Source organism: Aethalodelphis obliquidens, unplaced genomic scaffold, assembly GCF_003676395.1.
Source record: "Aethalodelphis obliquidens isolate GAN/ISIS:26980383/991018 unplaced genomic scaffold, ASM367639v1 scaffold88, whole genome shotgun sequence".
In the NCBI taxonomy this organism is placed as follows: domain Eukaryota; kingdom Metazoa; phylum Chordata; class Mammalia; order Artiodactyla; family Delphinidae; genus Aethalodelphis; species Aethalodelphis obliquidens.
This window is the reverse complement of record NW_020838032.1, coordinates 518,843-542,678: the sequence shown is the minus strand read 5'-3', so window position 1 is coordinate 542,678 and position 23,836 is coordinate 518,843. Positions and strand designations below refer to the sequence as shown.

At 41.7% G+C, this 23,836-nt stretch overlaps 1 protein-coding gene across 1 annotated transcript in view; it reads left to right on the top strand.

Annotated features, from left to right (window-relative positions):
* The first annotated feature begins 9,345 nt into the window (after positions 1-9,345).
* The window catches only part of HABP4 (hyaluronan binding protein 4), a 36,551-nt gene continuing 22,060 nt past the window's right edge, over positions 9,346-23,836 (top strand). Inside the window, exons 1-4 of the mRNA XM_027094246.1 lie at positions 9,346-9,800; positions 14,610-14,772; positions 19,849-20,010; positions 20,213-20,281. Coding sequence (XP_026950047.1) covers positions 9,440-9,800; positions 14,610-14,772; positions 19,849-20,010; positions 20,213-20,281 — 755 coding nt within the window. The 5' untranslated portion in view covers positions 9,346-9,439. The remainder of the gene's footprint in view (positions 9,801-14,609; positions 14,773-19,848; positions 20,011-20,212; positions 20,282-23,836) is intronic.

Genomic DNA, 23,836 nt, shown 5'->3' with positions numbered 1-23,836 from the left:
GGACTTGGACTTGAGGGCTGGTTTCAAATTCCAGCTTTACGACTTGTTACCTCTGTGACATCAGACAGACCTTTTAGTTTTTTCACTATAATTTCCTCATGGTTAAAATGGTGATAATAACACCTATCTTTCAAGATCCTTCTAAGGATTCCCAGTCATAATATGATTGCTCAACTGATTAATGTATTGAAGTATGTCTACAAGAAGTGAACACCAACAGGGTGAATTTGAGGGATTTCTAAGTAGGAACTGGGGGGTACAGGGGGTGGGGGAAATTAGGACAAGCCTTCCATGTAGTAGACTGGGTCCTAGAGGGTTTTTAGTTCTATTTATACACATCTATAAATGTGGAGTCTAATACAACAAATTTAAAAATATTCCCAAGGAGAATAAGCTAATCTCCTAAGAGGGAAAAATGGACTCCTCAGGTGCCAAGTAAAGAAGGAGCTGAGGGCTTCCCTGGTGGTACAGTGGTTAAGAATCCGCCTGCCAAAGCAGGGGACACGGGTTCGAGCCCTGGTCTGGGAAGATCCTATGTGCCGCGGAGCAACTAAGCCCGAGTGCCACAACTACTGAACCTGCACTCTAGAGCCCGGGAGCCACAACTACTGAGCCCGTGTGCCACAACTGCTGAAGCACACACGCCTAGAGTCCATGCTCCACAACAAGAGAAGCCACTGCAATGAGAAGCCTGCTCACTACAACAAAGAGTAACCCCCACACGCCGCAACTAAAGAAAGCCCACATGCAGCAATGAAGACCCAACACAGCCACAAATAAATAAATAAAATTAATAAATTAATAAAAAAACAAAAAAATCACTTCTTTAAAAAAAAATTAAAGAAAAAGAAGGAGCTGAAAGAGCTCTGGTGGTCCTAGGGGTGGCAGGACAGAGGTCTGTTACACTGGGAGAGGCCTCAATGGCTCAGAGTTTGGGCTTGGATGACAATTTAGAGATGGGAGATGAGGCTTCGGTGTATGAAGACTTCTTAAATAGTTCTCTCTGGTAGCTATAGTGATTCTTAGAAAAGTAGCTGTGCCAACTCTAGAGGAAGCCCCTCATCACCTCTGAGTGATCCAGGCAGCAGCTGATTTCCACAGCATTTCCATAAGCCAACTGTAGCTTTGATTGACTAATCCAAGAATGGGATGTAAAGCTCATGTCCCTCTCCTCAATTTAAAACTCTCTTCTAATAATTACTTGAGTGTGAGAATATGTGTATCTAGAGTCTTACATGCCAGCATTATTGAAAATGGTGAAGCATGGGAAACACCAAAATACCCATGAATAGAAAACTGGTTCAGGACACTGTAGTATGCTAGTTATTGATTTATTATCTCACATCTGCCAATTCATCCTTCATTGCCTGCTCCACAAAAATGGATCTAGGTCCTTTAAATCATTTTCCTTTGCCAGTGGAAGGTGTCAGACTCTGGTAGTAGCAGGTGCTGAAAGGACACTGGAAGAGAAAGAGCTTTTCTTTTCCTTGTTCTGCGGTACATTGTCACCAGGCTCCTACAGAGCACGCTTTTTTCTCCACTAACTCCAAGTGTTTTTTTCTGTACTGTTTGCGGGGCTTCTGCTCTTTCCAGCTGTCAACATGGACAGTTAGCCAGGAGCCTCAGAATGCGTGGGCCTGTGTCTCAGCCCAGGTGACTGCTCCTGGCACCCTCTTCTCTGCCTCCTGTGTGTACACACTAGAGCCCCATAAGGCTAGTCATCTAATGGGCCAGTCAGCCAAACTTTGTTCCATGCAGTGTCCAGACTCTCCTCATCCCAAGCGATACACAGCAGTGCGCTGGGTTCCTACAGAGTGTGATTGCCCCAGCTTCTGGTTCCAGCAGTGTCAACAGTGGCACTTGACTCCCTTTATGCACCCCCCTACCCCATAAGCCTTTAGTCACCTAGGCCCTGGGGTGCTGCTCCTGCTTTCCCAGTGATTGTGGACCATCTATGACCCAGAAAACTTCTCAACCATCCAATGGGCTATAACCAACACCTTCCTCAGTGACGTCTGAACTCCCTTCCAACTTTATCCTTCCTTGGATACCCTTCCTCAGTCCTAGGGTACCTTTTAGAATTCTTTTTCTAACCTTATAGTTACTCTCCTATCATAAGTTAATAATTCTTTATGTTAAGCTTCCCTGTTTAAATTACTGCGTGTTTCTGTCTTTTGATTGGACCCAGATCACATACAGTGTAATATTTTATGGCCATTAAAATGATGACATTGAGGGGCTTCCCTGGTGGGGCAGTGGTTGAGAGTCCGCCTGCCGATGCAGGGGACGCGGGTTCATGCCCCGGTCCGGGAAGATCCCACATGCCGCGGAGTGGCTGGGCCCGTGAGCCATGGCCGCTGAGCCTGCGCGTCCAGAGCCTGTGCTCCGCAATGGGAGAGGCCACAACAGTGAGACGCCTGCGTACTGCAAAAAAAAAAAAAAAATGATGACATTGATGTATTTATTAACACAGAACTATGTCTCTGACATTGTTGAGTGAAAAAAGCAGATATGTAAAATTATATGTATGTTTACATACATGAAGAAGACTAGAAGGATGCTTAGAAAATGTGAGCAGTGATAATTTGTGGGTGGTGGTATTTCAGATGAGTTTTACTTTCTTTGTGCTTTTCATAGTTTTAATTTCTTTCAGTGAGCATGTATAATTTCACACAAGCAATAAAGTTTATTTCTCCCAATCCTCAGAAAACTCTGGTGATACACCCTAAATTTAAAAGATAAAGTCCAAACTCCTTACCACGGCACATAAAGTAATTCAAGGTATGGCCCCTTCTTGTTGGTATAGCCCCATATTTTACCATTCTACACAGAAATTCTAGTTAATCCAAAGTTCCCAATTTTATACCTATGGGTCTTTGCACATGTAATTCTCCCTGGACTGGCTTAATCATTCATCAAAGCCCTCCTTTCTAGAGCCTTTCCCAATTCATTCCCCTTAACCTTGTGTTAAGGCATTAAGTTCATCAAAGGACATGTAGCTAGAGGACTTTGCAGTGGAAGAGGTGGTCCGAGCCTCTGCTGGTGCAGGATCTCTGTCCTTCCTTGGTGGTCAGACTCTTTTTCATTGTGTGCCTGGGTCCCAGGCTGAGCACCTCAAACTCACCAGCTGCCAGATAAGACTAATCTAGTCAACAACAAATGATGACCAGGCTTCCATCAGGTGGTACTAACAGATCCCATTGCTGGCTTTGTATTTTTACTTTAGCTTAGTGCTTCCCAAATTCTACTGTGCACAGACACTTCTTAGGGATATTGTAAAATGCAGATTCAGATTCAGTAGCTCTGTGGTGGGCCTGAGATTGTGCATTTCTAAAAAGCTCCTGGGTGATTTGCAGTTGCTGGCCCACAGATCATCCTTAGAGAGTTAGATGTGAGCTTATTTTTAAAACATTTCTGAAATATAATCTAAGCAGAAGAGCAGCCCTATTTCAACATCTTAGTCAATTCAAACTTAGCACGAACACACTATAGCTTTCATTCCACAAAATTATATTTTTAGGGATCTAAGTATACCACTTCCCCCACTAGGGTCTCAGTGAGCACTCCCTAACATAATTCTATTGGTGATATAATTACAGACCCTTAGGTCTCTTCTGAGAACTGTGCCTTATGTGCACAATGTCTGCCCCCACCTTGCATAGCTCTTTAAGGAGAGAAGCCATGTCCTGCTCACACCAAAGCTGTTAGCTCAGTACTTAGCAGGAAAGCATTATGGTTAGGAGTGTAGACTCAAGTTCATGATCCCAGCTCTACCACTTACTGAGGCACTCACCTCATGGCACTGTAACACGGGGACAGTAGAAGCATCTACCTCTTCAGGTTGTTGTAAGGACTAAACAAACAGAAAATGCTTAGAATGATGGCTAGCACCTAGTAAGCCCTATATAAAATTCAGCTATGATTATTAGCAAATGTGTAGAATAATGAATCTTTCAGAAAAAAGAAACAGTATCACATCCATTTAATCATGTAAATGTATTAATTAACTTACACACGTTAATTCGTTTGTTGCATTTTTACTTTGTAACACATGCAAAATTTTCAGGAGCACATGCATACAAAGAAGAAACTCATTTATTCATACAACAAATATCTCCTGGATGAAAAGCATTTTTGCAGGCACTGAAGATGAAGCCAAAAAGAAGGGAAGGAGGGGACAGAAAAACGAATTAGATATGACTTCTGGTCTTAGGGAGGAGAAGTAAGGAGAAAGAATTATAATGCAGGGCACAGCAAATCCAGTACTACAAGAGGGGTGCCAATAACATGTTCATGCTAATCATCACCTGTGGGGAATTCTGTTTGTTACCTACCCGGCCATCCATTCCTATCTGCTGGTATTGGAAACCTTATCTTCCTTGGGGACTTGCTCCCTCCACTCAGCCCCGGTTGAGGGGGCTGACTCCAGCTTGACCTGGTGAACTAGGCCGGTTGATCAGAGAATCAAATGCCCTTCACTATAGCAACTGGTTCAAAGGTGTACTCATGACCCAAGAAAGGCAATGATTCAATTCTGGGATTCCTATGCTAATGTTGCCAGAAAGGCCCTTTCTTTTCCTGCTGGCCTTACAACTATAAGGGCTTAAATATGGTACTACTGGGACCATCTACAAAGTGGAACTGATAAAAGGGAAGCCAATACAGAAGAAAATATAGCAAAGAGATGGCACGGGGCAGAGAGAGAGATGAGGTCCTGGTACGGTTTATCCCTGACCCAGCTATGCCTGATTCAATCACGGACTTTTTTCTTGAGCCAACAAATCCTTTGTTTTAATTATAGGTTTTCTGTTGCTCACAACTGGAAGGATCCAGAATAAATGTAGAATTTAAAAGTTCTAAAATAAATTATTTTATTCAGGCTTGGTTAAAGTTACAACCAAGACCAACATTTTAATAGTAGGAATTTTGAGAGAATAAAAAACTCTTCTATTGGCATGAGTGCCTTGAGGATATAAAGCACTGTGGTAGCCAGTAACATCTTGACATAAGAAAGCTGGAAAGAGGACTTCCCTGGTGGCGCAATGGATAAGAATCCTCCTGCCAATGCAGGGGACACGGGTTCGATCTCTGGTCTGGGAAGATCCCACATGCCGCGGAGCAACTAAGCCTGCGCGCCACAACTGCTGAAGCCCACGTGCCCTAGAGCCCATGCTCCACAACAGGAGAAGCCACTGCAAGGAGAAGCCACCGCAAGGAGAAGCCCGTGCACCACAACGAAGAGTAGTCCCTGCTGGCTACAACTAGAGAAAGCCCGCGCGCAGAAACAAAGACCCAATGCAGCCAAAAATAAATAAATTTTAAAAAAAGCTGGAAAGAACCTCAGTGACAACAAGAATACAAATATTAGTAGGCTGGGTGCAGGTCCTTTCCTGGTTTAAATATTCTGTTTCTGGTCATCATAAATGGAATTTGGCTTGCTGGGAGTTCTCCTGCAGCATCCTGATTGTTAATGATTTATAGTTCTATAACCCCTAACTCTGAGACTGTTTAGTTGCTTTATTCATTTGCTGTGGGAAACTGAATTTAAATTCACTTCCACCTGGTAACAACTAAACCAGGACCTATAATTTCACTGATCTTATCACAATTGACTCAACTGGCACAAAAGACAGATGAGATCCTCTTAGAGTTAGGAAAAATATTTTTGTTCTTGCATATATTATTCAAGTAGAAACAACTGTAAAATAATGTGAAATTTTTTAACCTTTTAAAATTTACTTCTTTCGTTTTATCTTCCCATCAACCATATGCGGAACACAGGACCAATTTGAATCATCCTAGTTTTATAGAGGAGAAAGGTAAGCAAAGAGGGAGTAATAATCCAGTGGCAAAACAGAGTATATGGAATGATGATTCACAAAAACTCACACCCTTTATAGCCTGGCTGATCCCTCCGCCTTGGCCCTCACCCAGGTGTTGCTCTTTGCATGTAATCAAAGGTAACAAAGCTACATGCTTGTAAATTCTCTAACTTTCTGTGAATTTTAAGTCAATCTGGAAGATTTTAGTATATTTTTTTATTATTCCTAGTGGAATTTGCCTATTAATTAACTCAAGGCAATTTACATTTTGTATGTAGTTAAACTTCACTGCATTTCCACTGGTGCCAATAAGTAACTGCTATGGAAGGGCTGGTGGTATCGTTCAGCATCCACACTTCACTGCTTTTTTGGTATGCTTTATTTTCTGAGTTGTATGGTTGCGTGCATGTTTTGGTTTTTTTCTCTTTGGTATCATAATTACTATCAAATAACTTTTACTGAGGATCTACTCTGTGCCAGGTATGGTGATGAACACTTCATATGCATGATTGGACCCAGTTCTCACAATAATCCTCTGAAGTAGGTACCATTATTTTCTCTGTTTTACAGATGAGAAAACTGAGGCACAAGAATAAGGAATATGTCCAAGGTTACAAAGTCAGTTAGTGGCATAGCCAGGATTCAAATCATGGTCTAACTCCAAAATATAAGCTTTAAAAAAATTGTGGCCAAATACACATAAAATTTACTATTTTCGCCATTTTACAATTCAGTGGTATTTAACCGTCACCACTATTTAGTTCCAGAAAAATTTCATCACTCTAAAAGGCAACCTCATGCCCTTTAAGCAGTCAATCCCCATTCTTTCTCCCCTGAGCCCCTGGCAACCACTAATCTGCTTTCTATCTCTATGGATTTGCCAATTCTGGACATTTCATATAAATGAAATCATACAATTTGTGACCCTTTGTGTCTGGTTTCTTCCACTTTGCATAATGTTTTCAAGGTTCATCCACGTTGTAGCAGGTATTAGTACTTCATTCCCTTTTCTGACCAAATATTAATCCATTGCACCCCATTTTGTTTATCCATTCATCAGCTGATGTGCATTTGGTGGTTTCTACCTTTTGGCTCTTGCGAGTAGTGCTGCTATAAACACTCAGGTACAAGTTTTTGTCTGAACACCTGCTCTCAATTCTTTTGGATAAAAAGTATAGGCTTATTATTATTTTTTTTTTTTTGCGGTACGCGGGCCTCTCACTGTTGTGGCCTCTCCCGTTGCGGAGCACAGGCTCCGGACGCACAGGCTCCGGACGCACAGGCTCCGGACGCACAGGCTCAGCGGCCATGGCTCACGGGCCCAGCCACTCTGCGGCATGTGGGATCTTCCCGAACCCAGGCACGAACCCGTGTCCCCTGCATCGGCAGGCAAACTCTCAACCACTGCGCCACCAGGGAAGCCCAAGTATAGGCTTTTGATCATAAGCCTCTGTTGACTCCAAGAAGGAGAAGACCAGATATCTTAAAATCTTCATTCAACGAATATTTACAGAGAACCTACGGTACAGCTACCTAGAATGCTAAGCACTGGGAATATGTTGTAATAATGAATAAGACAGACATCATCCCTGTTCTCTTCCTCGGGAATGACAGAAAGTTGAATAAGTGAATAAAACACAGACCTGGCAACAGTTAAGATTAAGGGCTCCTTTTCCATTTGCTATTAAAGGAAAGTAAAAGTTGGTACTGATGTATCTGAGCAAGATGCTGTAACAGAATGCTTTTGATGCAAGAAACACGTACAACTAAGACTAGTTTAAACAATAATGGCATTTATTGTCTTACATAATAATAAGTCTGAGGCAGGAAGTTTCCCGATTGTGGCAAGTCAGCAGCTCCACATCATCAAGGAACTAGGTTTTCTCCATCCTTCTTCTCTGCCATCCTCATAGTCACAATAAGGGCCAGCACTCTAGGCATCATGTCCTCCTCACATAACAAGGACCAAAGAACAGAAGTGGAAAGTTAGAAGATCCTGTCACAATCCCTTTTTAGGTACAAGAAGAATGATCCCTCCAAGAAATCCTGCAGAATACTTTCCCTCAGGTCTGTTCGGCCAGATTTGCACCAGAAGCCTATTCCTACACCAATCATTGGTAGGGGAATGAAATTACAATGGGTGATTTAAGATTAATCAAGTTTGAGGCTGGAAAAAGGCGCAGTTCCCCCCGGGGCAAACAGCTCCCTGACGCCCTAACAAAATACAGATTTTGGGAAAGTGTAAGAGGGAAAGGAAGGGCTGTAGTATAGGCAGCCAAGAGTGTCTCCACCAGTGCCTAGGCAAGAATTCCTGGAGAAAGTCCAATTCACAGTTCTTCTCTGAACTTCAAGCCCTCAGTTGAATAAAACAAGCAACGAACCAAACAAACAAACAAAACACCCAAACCCTAAACTTCAACATGTCCAAGACTGAACTTATGATTCTCATCAAAGTGGTCTATAAATGCTCTGTTTCTTTGTGAATAGCATCACCATTCCAGTTGCAAGAGCCAGAAAAATAGGAGTCATCATACTCTCCTCCTTTTTCCTCACCACCCATATCTAGTGCATCACCGAGTCCTGTTGATATAACCTCCAAAATAGCTCTTGGATCTACTACTCTCTTCACCTCCACCGACAGTATCCACCATCCAAGGATAGTGATCACCACCTTTTCCCTGGAGCTCTGCAGCAATCTTCAGCTTGGTCTCCCTGCATCCATTTTGACCTCCCTCCAACCTAGTCCTTCACATTACAGCTAGAGTGGCCTTTTCAAACACATGCTCATGCTTAAAATTTGCTTGCCGCTGCTCCCAGAATAAAGACCAAAATAAGGCCTTCCTCCAACTCTTAGCAATCCATTTCCTTGAGCTTGAATGGGCTGTGCTCCACCCCAACTCAAGACTTGTGCACTTGCCGTTACTCACGGCCCTTGTCATCCTTCAGATCTCAGCTTAACCGTCATTCCCTGGGAAAGCCTCTCCAAACTTCCTAATTAGGTCAAGTCCCTCTGCTATAGGATCATAGAGAAGTCTGTGCCTTTTCTTCAGTGCACTTTTCTGCCTATAGGCTCTAAGATCTGCTAAAACAGAGAGCTAGTATCTCCTACAACATAACGCCAGGCACATAATAAGTGTACACTATACAGTTGTTGAATGGCTCAATCAATGTGTAAACTTCAAAGAAGTATGGCCGATGATGAATGTGGACCCAGTCCCAGAGAGAACATAAATTATGGCCGTGACCCACCTGCAGGGTCCAGCAGCCTGGACCACAAGGTTCCTTGCTCCTCCCAGTAGCTCCGCCCTTTGGGTCCAGCCCCTCCCTGCTGAATCGTGGGGAGGGGCATAGAGGTCGCATGACGTGACAGCAGCTGGTCGCTGATTGGGTTTCCAGGCGTGCTGGCTAGGAAAGGGGGCGAGTCCGCGTGCGCTGATTGGCTGGCGGGAAGCGGCTGGACGGGCGGTGGCGGCGGCGCGGGGGCGGGCGCTGGTAGGGATGGGACTGGGCTGGGGCGGGAGGGCGGTAGCTGCGGGTAGGATGGGTCCTTGCTGCCGGCTTCGCTGAGACTCGCTCGCGTGGACTGCCCGCTGCGGGCCCGCAGTGGCGGCGGCGGCATGAAGGGCGCTCTGGGGAGTCCTGTGGCCGCGGCCGCCGCAGGCGCCGCGATGCAGGAGAGTTTCGGCTGTGTCGTGGCCAACCGCTTCCACCAGCTGCTAGACGACGAGTCGGACCCGTTCGACATTCTGCGCGAGGCCGAGCGCCGACGCCAGCAGCAGCTGCAGCGCAAGAGGCGCGACGAAGCGGCGGGGGCGGCGGCCGGGGCCGGCAACCGCGGCGGCAGGAGCCCGGCTGGGGCCTCGGGCCACAGACCCGGCGCGGGCGGCGGCCGGAGGGAGTCTCAGAAGGAGCGCAAGAGCCTCCCGGCCCCCGGCGCGCAGCAGCCAGACAGCCCAGGGGGCGGCCCTCAGCCGCCCGGTACGCGCACTCCGCCCGGCACCTAGATGCCCCGGGGTGGGCGCGGTGGGCGGGAGGGGAAGGAGAATGGGGCCATGGAGGTCACCTCTCCTCAGCAGCCCCACGACCTCCTACTACGAGACTGGGATCACTGGAATCTGTTCCAGAAGGGGGAGGGGGCTCTGGGAAGAGTTGGCTGGAGTTGAGGGTCCCTGTGGCCGAGGAGGGTGGGAAAAGAGAACGGGGTGTAGGGTGTCACGCCCCTTCTGGCCTTTCCCAGTCCCTTCTGGGGGCGAAGGAGAGTGCAGGCTTGGAGTAGGGGGTTTCAGAACGCTGAAACTGAGCCTTTACAAGTTGGGCAAAGTTGAGGGATATTTCTGGGTTGGTGTGTGGGGGCGAACACTGAGGTCGCTGACCCGGGGCTCTCAGATCTAGAACTAGCAGGGACCTTCTCCATCCTCCAGCCCAACCTCTGCAAGATTCGCGTCGGGAGGCAAAAAGTAGCGTGGTGGGAAGGAGGGAGGGGAGCGCCTTTTAGGGAGAGTGGAGGAGGGTGCACCCGGACCCTGGGGGTGGCGGCGAGAGCCCGGGGTGTGTGAAGGATCGCCGGGGTGAGGGGCTGGGGCCTCTGTGATGGAGGGAAGTCCTGGGTGACCTCGGGGGCGGGCTGTGACGTCAGGGCCGCGAGCAGAATGCGGCGGGGGTGGACGCGGGGTCCCCGGCGCCTTCCAAGCTCTGTGCCTTCACCCATCCATCCCCCTTACGGAGCTTCCAGCAGTCATCCCGCACGGGTTTTCAATGTAGCAGGCAGCATTGATGGGTTGTGTAACTTGTCATTAACTCAAGCTGCTCTAAGAAAAGCGTTTTTGATTAACCTTTTCAACAAGAATATTCGAAGTTCCCCACTCCCTGCTTAGCCAGAACGGCAAGTACAAAGCTTGGTGTACTACTGTCTGCATCTAGGGACGGAGGGTGCTTAAGAGTCTTTTCTCACCTGAACTGCATCAGTGGCAAAGCCTCCAAGTTTCCACCTGTGTTTCCTCTGTTTTTCAAAAATGAGACAGTGGTCCTAAAGTTTCCGTAAAAAGAATGTTAAGATGTATAATTCGACCACTCCAGCCAATGTTCGGCAGTGTATTCAACTTGGCTTTACTGGCTTGGTCCTTGCTTGATAAAAATCGTGCAGCCCAGCCCTGAGAGAATAACACCTGATTTGAGTGTTGGGGCTTTGACTCCTGCAACTAGGTAATGTTTACCTTTACCTGTGGAAAGTTCAATCCAGCATTTATCTCTTGAAAATCAGAAAATTAAGTCACTATAATATTGTCAATATAATATTATATATTGACAAGTCAATATAATATTCAATATAAAAATATTGAAAATTATTTTAAATGCTATTGGATATCCCAAGACTCCTTGGTAGGCCGGTACAGTTATGAGCCTGTTTAAACAGTGAGTGAGACTTGGGATAATTTGTACATTTTGCATTATGTTCTATCTTTTCTTTTAAATCTATTTAGATAAATATCATAGTAATAAGAATTGGGAAAGGCTAAGCTTTATTTTTTAACAAGTGAAAATATGTATTTTAGTGTGAAACTGAATTTAGTTTTCTATGTCAATGTATTGCTTTTTAACCTTTTTACTATTAAAAATGTGCATTTTTGTTATAAAAATTTTAAACAATTCAAAAGTGTATGAAGTATAGTGAAAATCCTGTATTTTTCTTATTTTAACACCTTGCATTTACATACATAAATGCACAGAGCTACTTCTTTTTTTCTAAATTTACATGATATAAACTGGGTTGCAACCTGCATTTAGCGTTATGATCTAGTACAGTTATAACTTGCTAAACTAATAAACTTAGCACTGTAGTCTAGTACATTTATAACTTTTTTTTCTGTCAATTGTTTATGATCCAAGTGATCTGGCTTTTGAGATCTATATTAAAGAACTTTAGTTAGTTTTGTAGTTAAAATGGAAATTTTATAATTCTAGTTCTTTTTCAAGTATGTTATTTCAGGAGCAAACAGCTCATTAATTTCCGTTTATGTAGTTACTGTGCTAAATTTATCTGTAATGGGTGTTAGAGAGCTACTCTCTCAAGGTTTTGTAGCCCTAATTGATATGGACTGTACTTTTCTAACACTCAAAATTTTTAATTTAGTTAGAATATTATAAATGAATGCTTAGTGTAGACAAGAATCAAAGTCAAAACAAGTTTGACATATAACGGAAACATTAATCTCAAAAGGATGTGGAAATCATAAGATTTTCCCATAGAAATAGGTTTTTAATGGCCTTCACTATTTAACAATATACATAGACCTTTGGATGAGCCTTGCTCAAAAAAATTTGTTCTTGAAGTCTTCACAGGCTGTTTCAGCTTTGCTTTTCCTGGCCTTTCAGAACTAATCTCTGAGTCAAAGCTCAAATTTATTTGGGGGAAATCTCACTGTAAATTTGATTGTATTCTGTCCCTTCATGTGGGCTTGGGGTTACATCAGTGATGAGACTGCATATGCCAGCCTTTTATTGGAAAGGGCTAGTAAAATTCAATGTTTGCATATTCACTTGGAGCCGCTGATCTAGCACAGAAAAACTAGGTTCAGTTGCATTCTTTTTTTTTTTTTTTGCGGTACGCGGGCCTCTCACTGTTGTGGCCTCTCCCGTCGCGGAGCACTGGCTCAGGACGCGCAGGCTCAGCGGCCATGGCTCACGGGCCTAGCCGCTCCGCGGCATGTGGGATCTTCCCGGACCGGGGCACGAACCCGTGTCCCCTGCATCGGCAGGCGGACTCTCAACCACTGCGCCACCAGGGAAGCCCTCAGTTGCATTCTTGATCCCTTAGTAGTAAATTGTGGGAAAAACTGGACCCCTATTATCTTTGTTTTTTGGATTTTGGGAGGAAAAGGAAATGTTTGCAGGGTATTGATAATTATTCTAATAAGTTGCCAGTTATATTTAATGGCTTTCAACTTATACACAGAAGCTTTGGAAGAAGCTTTAGTATAAAGTATACAGCAAATGTCATTTTAAATTTTGAATGATGAATTCCAAATTTAATTGATACAATTTTTTAAATAACCTTGAAAGCAGAAAGAAGGTGGGAATAAGCTAAGTAATTCTGTAGTTGAGTGGAGATATTTAGTTGTTGTTTTTTTTTTTTAATTACAGGTTATGAATAGGAAATTGGAAACTGTATTAAAGTAACTTTTCATATTGAGGGAAATGTATTGAAAAGTATTGTTACTGTTGATGTTCTTGCTGTTATGTCATGGTCTATTATAGTTTTCAACTTGTTAGATAGTTAACTTTCACAATAACATTTTCTACCTTACATTTTCAATGCCTCTTCCAAATTTGATCTCTCTTAGTAACGTGTATGCGCTCGGATCTGACACTGCATACTCCTGGGCAATTGGACACCAGTGTCAGTCTCTCTTTCTGCAATAAAAGCATAATGCTCTGTTTATGATAACATCTTCCCTATATCCTAAACATGTCACAAGCTCAGACTGGGGCTTCAGGAAGCAAATCAGATTTAAGCATTTCCTAGGTCATGGGACATTAACTTAAGATTGAACTTAGGTCTGTTGTGCAATATTTCACATTTCAAAAAAATACTTCGTTAGCTAACAAGTAATAAATTGCACAGTTTTGTGTTAGTGGTGTCACGACATGATTTTTGCTTTAAAATGAGATTAGTAACATATTGGAAATATGTTAATGTTTACATGTGCCTAGTTTATAAAGCTTAGATAGAAAATATTAAGTGGGAAAATAGGAGAATACATGTAAACATATATTTCTTAAGAATCACGAGTATCTGCCTAAGTAGAAGAGGAACCCGGTAGTTTAAAAAAATACCCATTAATTCAAGTACATTTAATATTTTTATAGCCATACAATAAATGTGGAGGGTGACATACCAAGAAAAATCTAAAATTTTCTACTAAAATGAAAATCGTACATAATGTTTGGGATGGAGACCTATTAAGTGTATACAAAGAAAAGATAAACACACATTTTTGGAAGATGATTTAAGAAATAACAAAGTTCTTCACAATATATTCACCAAATATTAGTTGCCTTAAGACATAGACCCTGCTGAAAATTTTTAAAGCGTCAAAACCGAGAGGAGTAAAAAGAGAACAGAGAAGGCTGGAATGCCCCAGCCCCTACCTCCTCAGTGCTGGCCTCTCCATGGACGGGAGATGCCCCTTCAAGTGCTGGCCAGCCCTTGCACGAGTTGGCAAATACCAGCTTGGCCTTATATTTGAGAAGTGTGATCATAAATGTATAAATCCCATCAAAGACCAGGAAAATCTGTTTTCAAATGAGAAAGATACAATGGTACAAGCTATTTAAAAATGAAAACTTTATTAGCCAATGAATGATAAACTATAGTTGGGATTCTAAAAATATGTTCTGAAATACAGGGTATTTATCCTTTAATTTTCTGGAAGGAACTTAGCTACCATGTTTTGATAAAGCTGCTGTTGTGAAATGTAGTTGATAATATATCTCCGTTGCTATCACAGAGTCATTGTAAAATATTTGTAATTGTAAGTGAGTTGGTATAGTTTATCTTATCATAATTTCTAGGACATAAGGGATTCAATAGTAATGTCAAAGTTTTATTAAAAGACGACTCTGGGCAGTAGTAGTATCAGCAACCTTTTTTCTTCTCTCAACTTTTCCAAACTTCCCAAATTTTCCTATGACATTGATTTCTAGAAAAGTAAAATTTAAAAGTACCTGTAATAACGTGCTGCTGCAGACCTTGTGTTCTAGCTCTCCCCTTTGATTCCTCCCTGTCAGGCCAGAAACGAACTTCCAGAAGAGGGGAGCAGCAAGGATGGAGTGAGAGCCGGGGGACAGAAGTGACGCTTGATAGAGCAGAGCGGAGATCCTACAGGGAATATCGACCCTATGAGACGGAGAGGCAGGCAGACTTTACACCTGAGAAGTTTACAGATGAAAGGTAAGTACTGCAGACCTCGGCCTGGAGGGTTGGGGGAACCAGAAGGATTTTCAGAGGACTACTAGCCTTTGCAACCTTTTTGTGGTGCCAGTCCTGGGAATATTTTGCCAATTTAAGTACCAAATCATACTACCTTAGGTAACACGTGAAGCACCTTCCATTTATCTCATAGATGACCTTAAGTCTTGGTTCAGGAAATCATTACACAATGAAAAATGGATTACTTATTGGTAACTATGAAAAGCATTCTTATAACAAACTATATAGGAGTATGCTAAACTGATTAAATTTTCTTTTGAAATTTAGGCCAAGATATAATTATGTTCTTGATTTAGCAGTACTAATTTGGGCTCCTAATGAATTTAAACAAATTCCTAGCCCCATGTCAGGTCAATAGGTTATCATGATGAAATTGGACAAAAAACCTGATAAAATATGTGACACCAGTTTAAGGCTCCCATGCCTTCTCTAGAAAGTGCTCTGACCTGGAGGATGATCTCAGGCTGGTGCAGCCTGACACCCTTCTGAGTAATGTGGCAGCATGTGGGCTATCATGCCCACCTATACACGGGAAGCATCTTAGTGTCTTATGCTTGGCACTAACAAGATGAATGCTGCCTCAAGTGTTTAATTATTAAACCTGCATAGCACTGGGTTTAGATGAAAACAAAACAACTTGTGAATCACATTTAAAGGAAAAGAAAGTTAAAAAGGCTAAAAGAGACTAGAATAGTGTACAGTTGAATGTCAAGGGAGCCGTTATTCCCAAAGTCTTTCAACTTCTTGACTACCTATTCCACTACACATTCAAAACAGATGGTATATCTGCCACCATGTTAGAGGATGAGGGCTAGAGAAAGGCTTAATTCTGCTTTTTTTGGGTGATTAGTTCAAATTTGCTATGTAACAGCCGCAGTCTGCTTGCTTACAGAAAGCCTTCTGGATCAGAGCTGCTTATTTTGGGAAGCATTTGTGTATTTTTTTCCTTCACTGCAGGGATTTATTCTGTGGAAATACGGAAATTATAACTCATGTTTCCAGCTTTTTTAGTAGCAAAATTATGAGTTTTTTTAAAAGGATAAGTCTTTATATGTTACCATGAAAAAAACTGCCTATTAAGGGATGCCTATTTTGGATACAGGAAGTTTTAAGAATTATATAAGGAATTCCCATATACCCTCATCCAGATTCTCCAGTAACATTTTACCACATTTGCTTTATCATAGCCCTCCCTCACTCTCTCCCTCTCTTTCTCCTCTCTGTCTCTCTCTCTCTGTCTCTCTGTCTCTCTCTCTCTCACACACACACACACACACACACACACACACACACACACCCCTCTTTTTTCCTTGGCATTTGAGAGTAAGCTACAGGAATGTCTCTTTATCCCTAAATACTTTAAATATATTTCCTAAACACATGGTACAATTATCAAACTCATTAACATTGATGCAATACTATTATCTAATTCTCTAAATTATATAATCTACAGACTACTCAAATTGCACCAATTGTCCTAATAATATCCTTCTAGCAGAAGAAAAACAATTTTGGTTCAGGATCCAGTCCAGGAATGTGCATTGCATTTAGTCTTCTTTAATTCAAAACAGCTCTTTAATCTTTCATTTATTTATGGATTTGACATTTTTTAAGAGTATGGACCAGTTATTTTGTAGAAGAGCCCAGAATTTGAGTTTGCCTGCTCAAATTCTTAATGCTCATCAACGTATTAAAAAAGAGGATAAGCTACATGTAAAAGAATGAAATTAGAACACTACCTGACACCATACACAAAAGTAAACTCCAAATGGATTAAAGACCTAAATGTAAGACCAGACACTATAAAACTCTTAGAGGAAAACAGAGGAAAAACACTCTTTGACATAAACCACAGCAAGATCTTTTTTGACCCACCTCCTAGAGTAATGGAAATAAAAACAAAAATAAACAAATGGGACTTAGTTAAACTTAAAAGCTTTTGCACAGCCAAGGAAACCATAAACAAGATGAAAAGACAACCCTCAGAATGGGAGAAAATACTTGCAAATGAAACAACAAAGGATTAATCTCCAAAATATACAAACAGCTCATGGAGCTTAATATCAAAAAAACAAACAATCCAATTAAAAAATGGCCGGAAGACCTAAATAGACATTTCATCAAGGAAGACATACAGATGGCCAAGAGGCACATGAAAAGATGCTCAACATCACTAATTACTAGAGAAATGCAGATCAAAACTACAATGAGGTATCACCTCATGTGGTCAGAATGGCTATTATCCAAAAATCTAGAAACAATAAATGCTGGAAAAGATGTGGTGAAAAGGGAACCCTCCTGCACTTTGGCAGGAATGTAAATTGATACCACCACTATGGAAAACAGTATGGAGGATCCTTAAAAAACTAAAAACAGAACTACCGAATGACCCAGCAGTCCCACTACTGGGCATATACCCTGAGAAAACCATAATTCAAAAAGAGACATGGGGCTTCCCTGGTGGTGCAGTGGTTGAGAGTCCACCTGCCGATGCAGGGGACACGGGTTTGTGCCCCGGTCCGGGAAGATCCCACATGCTGCGGAGCGGCTGGGCCTGTGAGCCATGGCCGCAGAGCCTGTGCGTCCGGAGCCTGTGCTCCGCAACGGGAGAGGCCACACAGTGAGAGGCCCACGTACCGCAAAAAAAAAAAAAAAAAAAAAAAGAGACATGTACCACAATGTTCATTGCAGCACTATTTAAGATAGCCAGGACATAGAGGCAACCTAAATGTCATCGACAGATGAGTGGATAAAGAAGATGTGACACATATATACAATGGAATATTACTCAGCCATAAAAAGAAACGAAATTGAGTTACTTGTAGTGAAGTGCATGGACCTAGAGTCTGTCATACAGAGTGAAGTAAGTCAGAAAGAAAAACAAATACCACATTCTAATGCATATATACGGAATCTAAAAAAAAAAAATGGTACTGACAAACCTAGTTGCAGGACAGGAATAAAGATGTAGACATAGAGAACAGACTTGAGGACATGGGGTGGGAGGGGGAAGCTGGGGCGAAGTGAGAGTAGCATTGATATATATACACTACTGAATGTGAAATAGTTAACTAGTGGGAAGCAGCAGCATAGCACAGGGAGATCAGCTCGGTGCTTTGTGATGACCTAGAGGGGTGGGATAGGGAGGGTGGGAGGGAGGCCCAAGCGGGAGGGGATATGGGGCCATATGTATACATATGGCTGATTCACTTTGGTGTGCAACAGAAACTAACACAGTACTGTGAAGCAATTATACTCCAACAAAGATCTATTAAAAAAAAAAGAATGTATTTTATAAGAAGGGGATTATAAAGAAGCAATTGAGAATATATTTAATTGGGGGTGGGGTAAACCTGTGGGATAAAGAAAAATGATTTAAGGGATTAAAATAGACTAGAACACACAGGGTTATTTTTAGGGTCAGCTTCAGTTACTATTATATTATTAATGAATTCATTATTTTATCAGTATCTGATCTAGAGTTCATGCAAATTTAGACCCAATTTTGACTATTGGCATTATTTTCCATATAGAGTTTTATGCTTCATTTCTTCTCAGTTTTTAGGTAGACTTCTTTTATGGCGCTGTCCAACTTCCTGGTTAAGAACTTACTGTTACTTTTCATTTGTCATTGTTTTAGAACTCTGCTTTAGATATTTACTGTAATGTGGAATCAGATTCTACAACAGTCTCTATTTAAAATTTTGGTTTTGGTCCGGGGAGGTGGGAGACAGAAAAGCCAGCTTGGAGAATTGATTTAGGATGATGTTTCTTGAAAGAGACTGGCATAAAGTTAATGATTGGCGCTTCGTATTTCTTTATCTTTTTGAGTAAGGAGAATTGTGAGTTTTGTATCTTTTTATCGGTGATTGTATAGTAGCTTTTTAATGTAACATTTTCAGCCTGTTTCAGTAGACTGGAACACACCTCTGGTTCTGGTGTTTGAGCCACTAATGTCACTAGATTTCAATAAGTAATTTGTTGCTTTAAATGTTTTTAAAAGCCTTGACAAATTAAAAAATATAATTTCTTATTAAACTAGGATTTAACAATGAAAAAGATGAGGCCCTTCCTGCAGAAGCTTTGAGTCTGGTGGAGGAGAGGCAAGTCCTCATAAAAAGTGACAGTGACCAGATGGTAGCAGAGAATGGATGTTAGGAGAAGCGGGCGGTCAGGCCCTGGATCCAGTGGGTGTGGCAGGGAAAGAGTGAGAAAAGGGAGTTTCTTGGCTTGGACACTTCCATGTTGTGAGTTAGGGACCGTAGTAGGAGCAAGGGGTCAGTGTTGGTCATGTATCTTCAGGGCCATGGGGTGACATAGGGGGATGTCCAGGAAGTAACTGGCTTTGTGGCCTGAAATCAGAGAGACCCCCAAATGAGAGACACAGGGTCACGTGAAGGGGCCATGTAGCATTAGCATAGGGACGAGGACGATGTGTACAGGAGGTAGGGAGTCAGGAATGCTGGTGCTCTTAAGGACAAATGTGTAGGTATCCAGAAGATGGGATATTCAAGACATGTTCCATGAAAAAGGCAAGGTGTAGAACATTTCCCTATATGTGACTCTGCAGTGTCTGCCTTTGAGAAGTGGAATTGTGTGGCCAAGAAGCAAGAGGAGTACCTTGTGAATGTTTGGGTATTACCTGTGTCAAAAATCAATTTTATAAGGATGAGCAGGGAAAGAGAAGCCAGAAAGGGCAGAGGAAAATTAGTGGTTGGCAGTGTCAAATGATGCATAAGGGTCAGATGACCTAGAGACAAAAGTTGCTATTGGATTTAACAACAAAGACGTCATCTTCAGCTATCTTCCTCATCTGTGGGCACTAGTTGTAATTAAATGACTGTACGTGAAGGGCTCAGAACAGTGCTAGAGATAGTATGTGCTCAGTAAATTTAACTATTAATTTTTTTATTCAAGATGCACGATTCTTTCCAATATACTGTAGCCATAATGTCCTTCTAGAATTTTTTTTAATCAAAAAAAGTGTTAGCTCTTTAACCCAATTCACCGCTTTTTATTATACTCATCTCTTCCAAGACCAGTTGACAGGTTTGATCGAGAAAGACCACTGAGAGGACGTGGATGCCCAAGAGGGGCCATGCGAAGCAGAGGCAGAGGTGGTCCTGGGAGCAGAGCTTTTGACGGTTTTGACCAGAGAGGGAAACGAGAATTTGAGAGATACAGTGGGAATGATAAAATGTAAGTTTCATTGTAAATGCTATTCTCCCTTTAAGATCTTGGTGTGAATCTGTTGTGTTTTAATATTTAGTTGACTTTATATTAGTATGCAGTTATTCCTAAGGGAGCTGATCCTGGGACAGTTTTTATGATCAGCTTTTCTGATTTGGAGATTGACTGGACACCAGCTTCCAGTTTAAGGGAATATTCTTTCGTTTTCTAGAGCAATCAGGACTGAAGACAACATGGGTGGATATGGAGTTCGCACCTGGGGATCAGGTAAAGATACCAGGTATGGTGCAAATGTGTACCTTCTGTGAACCTACAATTAAGTGGAAATATCTGGATCTTTATTTGCCTGTCTTGAAAATTATGTCCTCTGTGTTATGCTTGCCATGTCTTTATACTTGTGTGCTTTACGTAGCGATTGAATTTAGGCTTTTGTTTCATGAGATAACTTTTTAAAACAGTTTTGCTATGTTGTGGTTAGATTTGAAACTGCTTTCAAAATTCTTTTATCTTATTTTAGCCAAGGAAATTGTATATTTGCTGACACCCCAAGCACATGGGGCTGTATATTTGCATATGCCTCAGAATGCTTTTTAAATTCCTGGATATTCTGTACTTTATTTTTCTGTGACCTTCCAAAGTTTTTGTATACATTGCATCTTTTTTTTTAAAATAAGTTTATTTATTTATTTATTTTTGGCTGCTTTGGGTCTTCGTTGCTGCGCGCAGGCTTTTTCTAGTTGTGGCGAGTGGGGGCTACTCTTTGTTGCAGTGCACGGGCTTTTCATTGTGGCTTCTCTTGTTGCGAAGCATGGGCTCTAGGTGCACGGGCTTCAGTAGTTGTGGCACACGGGCTCAGTAGTTATGGCTCGTGGGCTCTAGAGCACAGGCTCAGTAGTTGTGGCGCATGGGCTTTGTTGCTTCGCAGCATGTGGGATCTTCCCAGACTAGGGATCAAACCCGTGTCCCCTGCATTGGCAGGCGGATTCTTAACCACTGCGCCACCAAGGACGTCCCTGCCCCTTGATTTTATAAAATCATTTGCAGATCAAAGCTCAATGACAAGTTTCACCTGAGGTTCAAATTTGACATTTCTCAGGCTTTATGATATCTCAGATCTGTGCCAGTTTTGCTACTTAGGGGAGGTACTTGGTTCTGCTATTTCTGTCATTTCAGGGCTGCAGGGAAGTACGAGGAATGGGTTGCTACAGGATGTGTTGCAGGGAAGACTTTACACAAATTTGAAGGCTTGAGGGGATCCAGACCTCCACTTTTTTTTCTTTTGAAGAATATAAGAATATAACTTATTTTTCTTAAATTTTTATCCTTAAAAACAAACGTACAGGGCTTCCCTGGCGGCGCAGTGGTTGAGAGTCCGCCTGCCGATGCAGGGGACACGGGTTTGTGCCTTGGTCTGGGAAGATCCCACATGCCGCGGAGCGGCTGGGCCCGTCAGCCATGGCCGCTGAGCCTGCGTGTCCGGAGCCTGTGCTCCGCAACGGGAGAGGCCACAACAGTGAGAGGCCCGTGTAACGCAAAACAAACAAACAAAAAACAAATGTAGAAAATAAGATCAAATCTAAGATTAAATTTACTACCATTGCACATCTGTGTTGTCTTTGAAAAGAAACTTGTTGAATGTTTGTCAATCTAGGGTTCTATAGAATCTCAAATACAGACCTTTTCATTTTGTTTTATTTTACTGTAATAGTATATTTTTAAAAAGTAATACAGGCACTTTCTGCATCATCTGATTTACTAGCTTATTTAATACTACCACCCCATTTCAGTTTGCATTTGAGTTTAAAATCATTTTGGCTCCAAGGTTTACTTACTCTAAGAGGTAATTATTGACCTTGGAACATGAAGAAGTGACCACATGTGCTCCTGGCAGATGGTATGTCCCAATGTTAAAATGAAACGTGCCCCATGGCACTCATTTTGGATTGTTTTGTGAGTTATAAAGTCAAAGCTCTTAGGTGGTAATAATGTGTAATTGAAAGTTTTTTTGTAGAATAAGACTTTAATTTCTTATTTAATACATTGAGATTTTGATTTGCCACCATGGTATAGTGCAGCTGAGTTATGATTAATGAGAAAACAGTAGAGGTGAGCCTAACAATAAGTGATGTGTTCGTGGCTGACAAGGGCGAGTGCTGCACCGTGCATTGGAGGTGTGAGGGTTTTGCTGTAGTTTAGTATTCCTGTTTGAAGACATTGACAGTATAACTAGATCTAAGGGCAAGATGCTTTCAAAATGGTGTGACTGAGCCATTTCCATTGTTACTGGTTTTCTTCAAGAGTTTGACTGTTAGTACCTGTGCTGAAAATAGAATTTTCTCCATTTGTAATCATTTTAAAAGTGTAATATCAGATATTATTTTCTTGTTCCTAATTGGGATAGACACCCACAAATGCAGTTTTTAATAATACTGCCTTCCAACTTTTATTGTAAAGAGCCAAGACAGTTTTATGTAGTAATCAAGCAACACTGGATTAAATCTGTTCACTGTCATAGATTTGGTTAAGTATGAAGTCTGATTGAATTTGAACTAGTTAACAAAGCCTTGAGGTTTTTAAAATTGTTTTGTAACCATACTTGTGCAAACAGGCATTTTCTACGTTAGTATAACTGAAGTCAAAATATAGACATGGGCCCTGGAGCTTTATCTTTCTTCTAATAAATCCAACATTGGTGATTTACTTTCAACAAAATAATAAAATTTGCCAAAATAAATTGGTGCTAATCTTGAGACTTACTTGTTTTGTAGTTTTCATCATATGGTTCTATAAGCTATGGTTCTGTTGAGCTCTAAGCACAAAATTAGTTTTATGTTTATTCATAAAATAATTTAGGTCAATACAGGAGGGAGGTCTGTGATTTTTCTTCTAAATTGATTGACAGGTTTAAGAATTGCTAGTCTCTTTGTTTTGTATTCTGCTTCTTTTTTCTTCCCCTATATCGTTATAGCCCTTTTATGATTTTTAATTGTTGAAAGCTATGAACTGTCAGTTCATATTTGTTTCGTATTCTGCTTCTTTTTTCTTCCCCTATATCGTTATAGCCCTTTTATGATTTTTAATTGTTGAAAGCTATGAACTGTCAGTGAATCCATGTTTTTATCCCCTTGGTTTATGACATGGCCAAGGGAATAAAGAGAAAGTTGGAGTAATACAGCACTGCCACTGCTGCTAGACTCCTGGATGCTAAAAACTTCCATGACCCACGAGGGTCATGCTGATGTGTAGAGGCTGCTTTTGTTAAAGGACTTCTGCCAGGCAGAGCAGCAGGGATGTCCTTCCAAACAGGGAGAACATTTGATTTAGGACCTTTTTTAAAAGTAAAAATTATTTATTCAAATTTTGTGTTGGAAAACTGAGTTTTTTTTAAAGTTGATAACAATGGCTTTGAGTTGAGAATTAAAATACTTTTAATGTAAAAACTCTATTCTTTCATTATAGTTCAATTTATGTTTATTTATTTATTTATTTTTAAAATTTATTTATTTATTTTTTGCGGTACGTGGGCCTCTCACTGTTGTGGCCTCTCCCGTTGCGGAGCACAGGCTCCTGATGCGCAGGCTCAGCGGCCATGGCTCACGGGCCCAGCCGCTCCGCGGCATGTGGGATCTTCCCGGACCAGGCGGGAACCCGTGTCCCCTGCATCGGCAGGCGGACTCTCAACCACTGCGCCACCAGGGAAGCCCAATTTATGTTTATTTAAAAATAAACTAATTTTATGAAGATTTTTCCTGAACTGGGGATGAAAAAGTGCTGGGTTCTGAATGTACAGTGTAAAATATTTCTATTATATTGACCAATTTTAGCATTTTCCTGA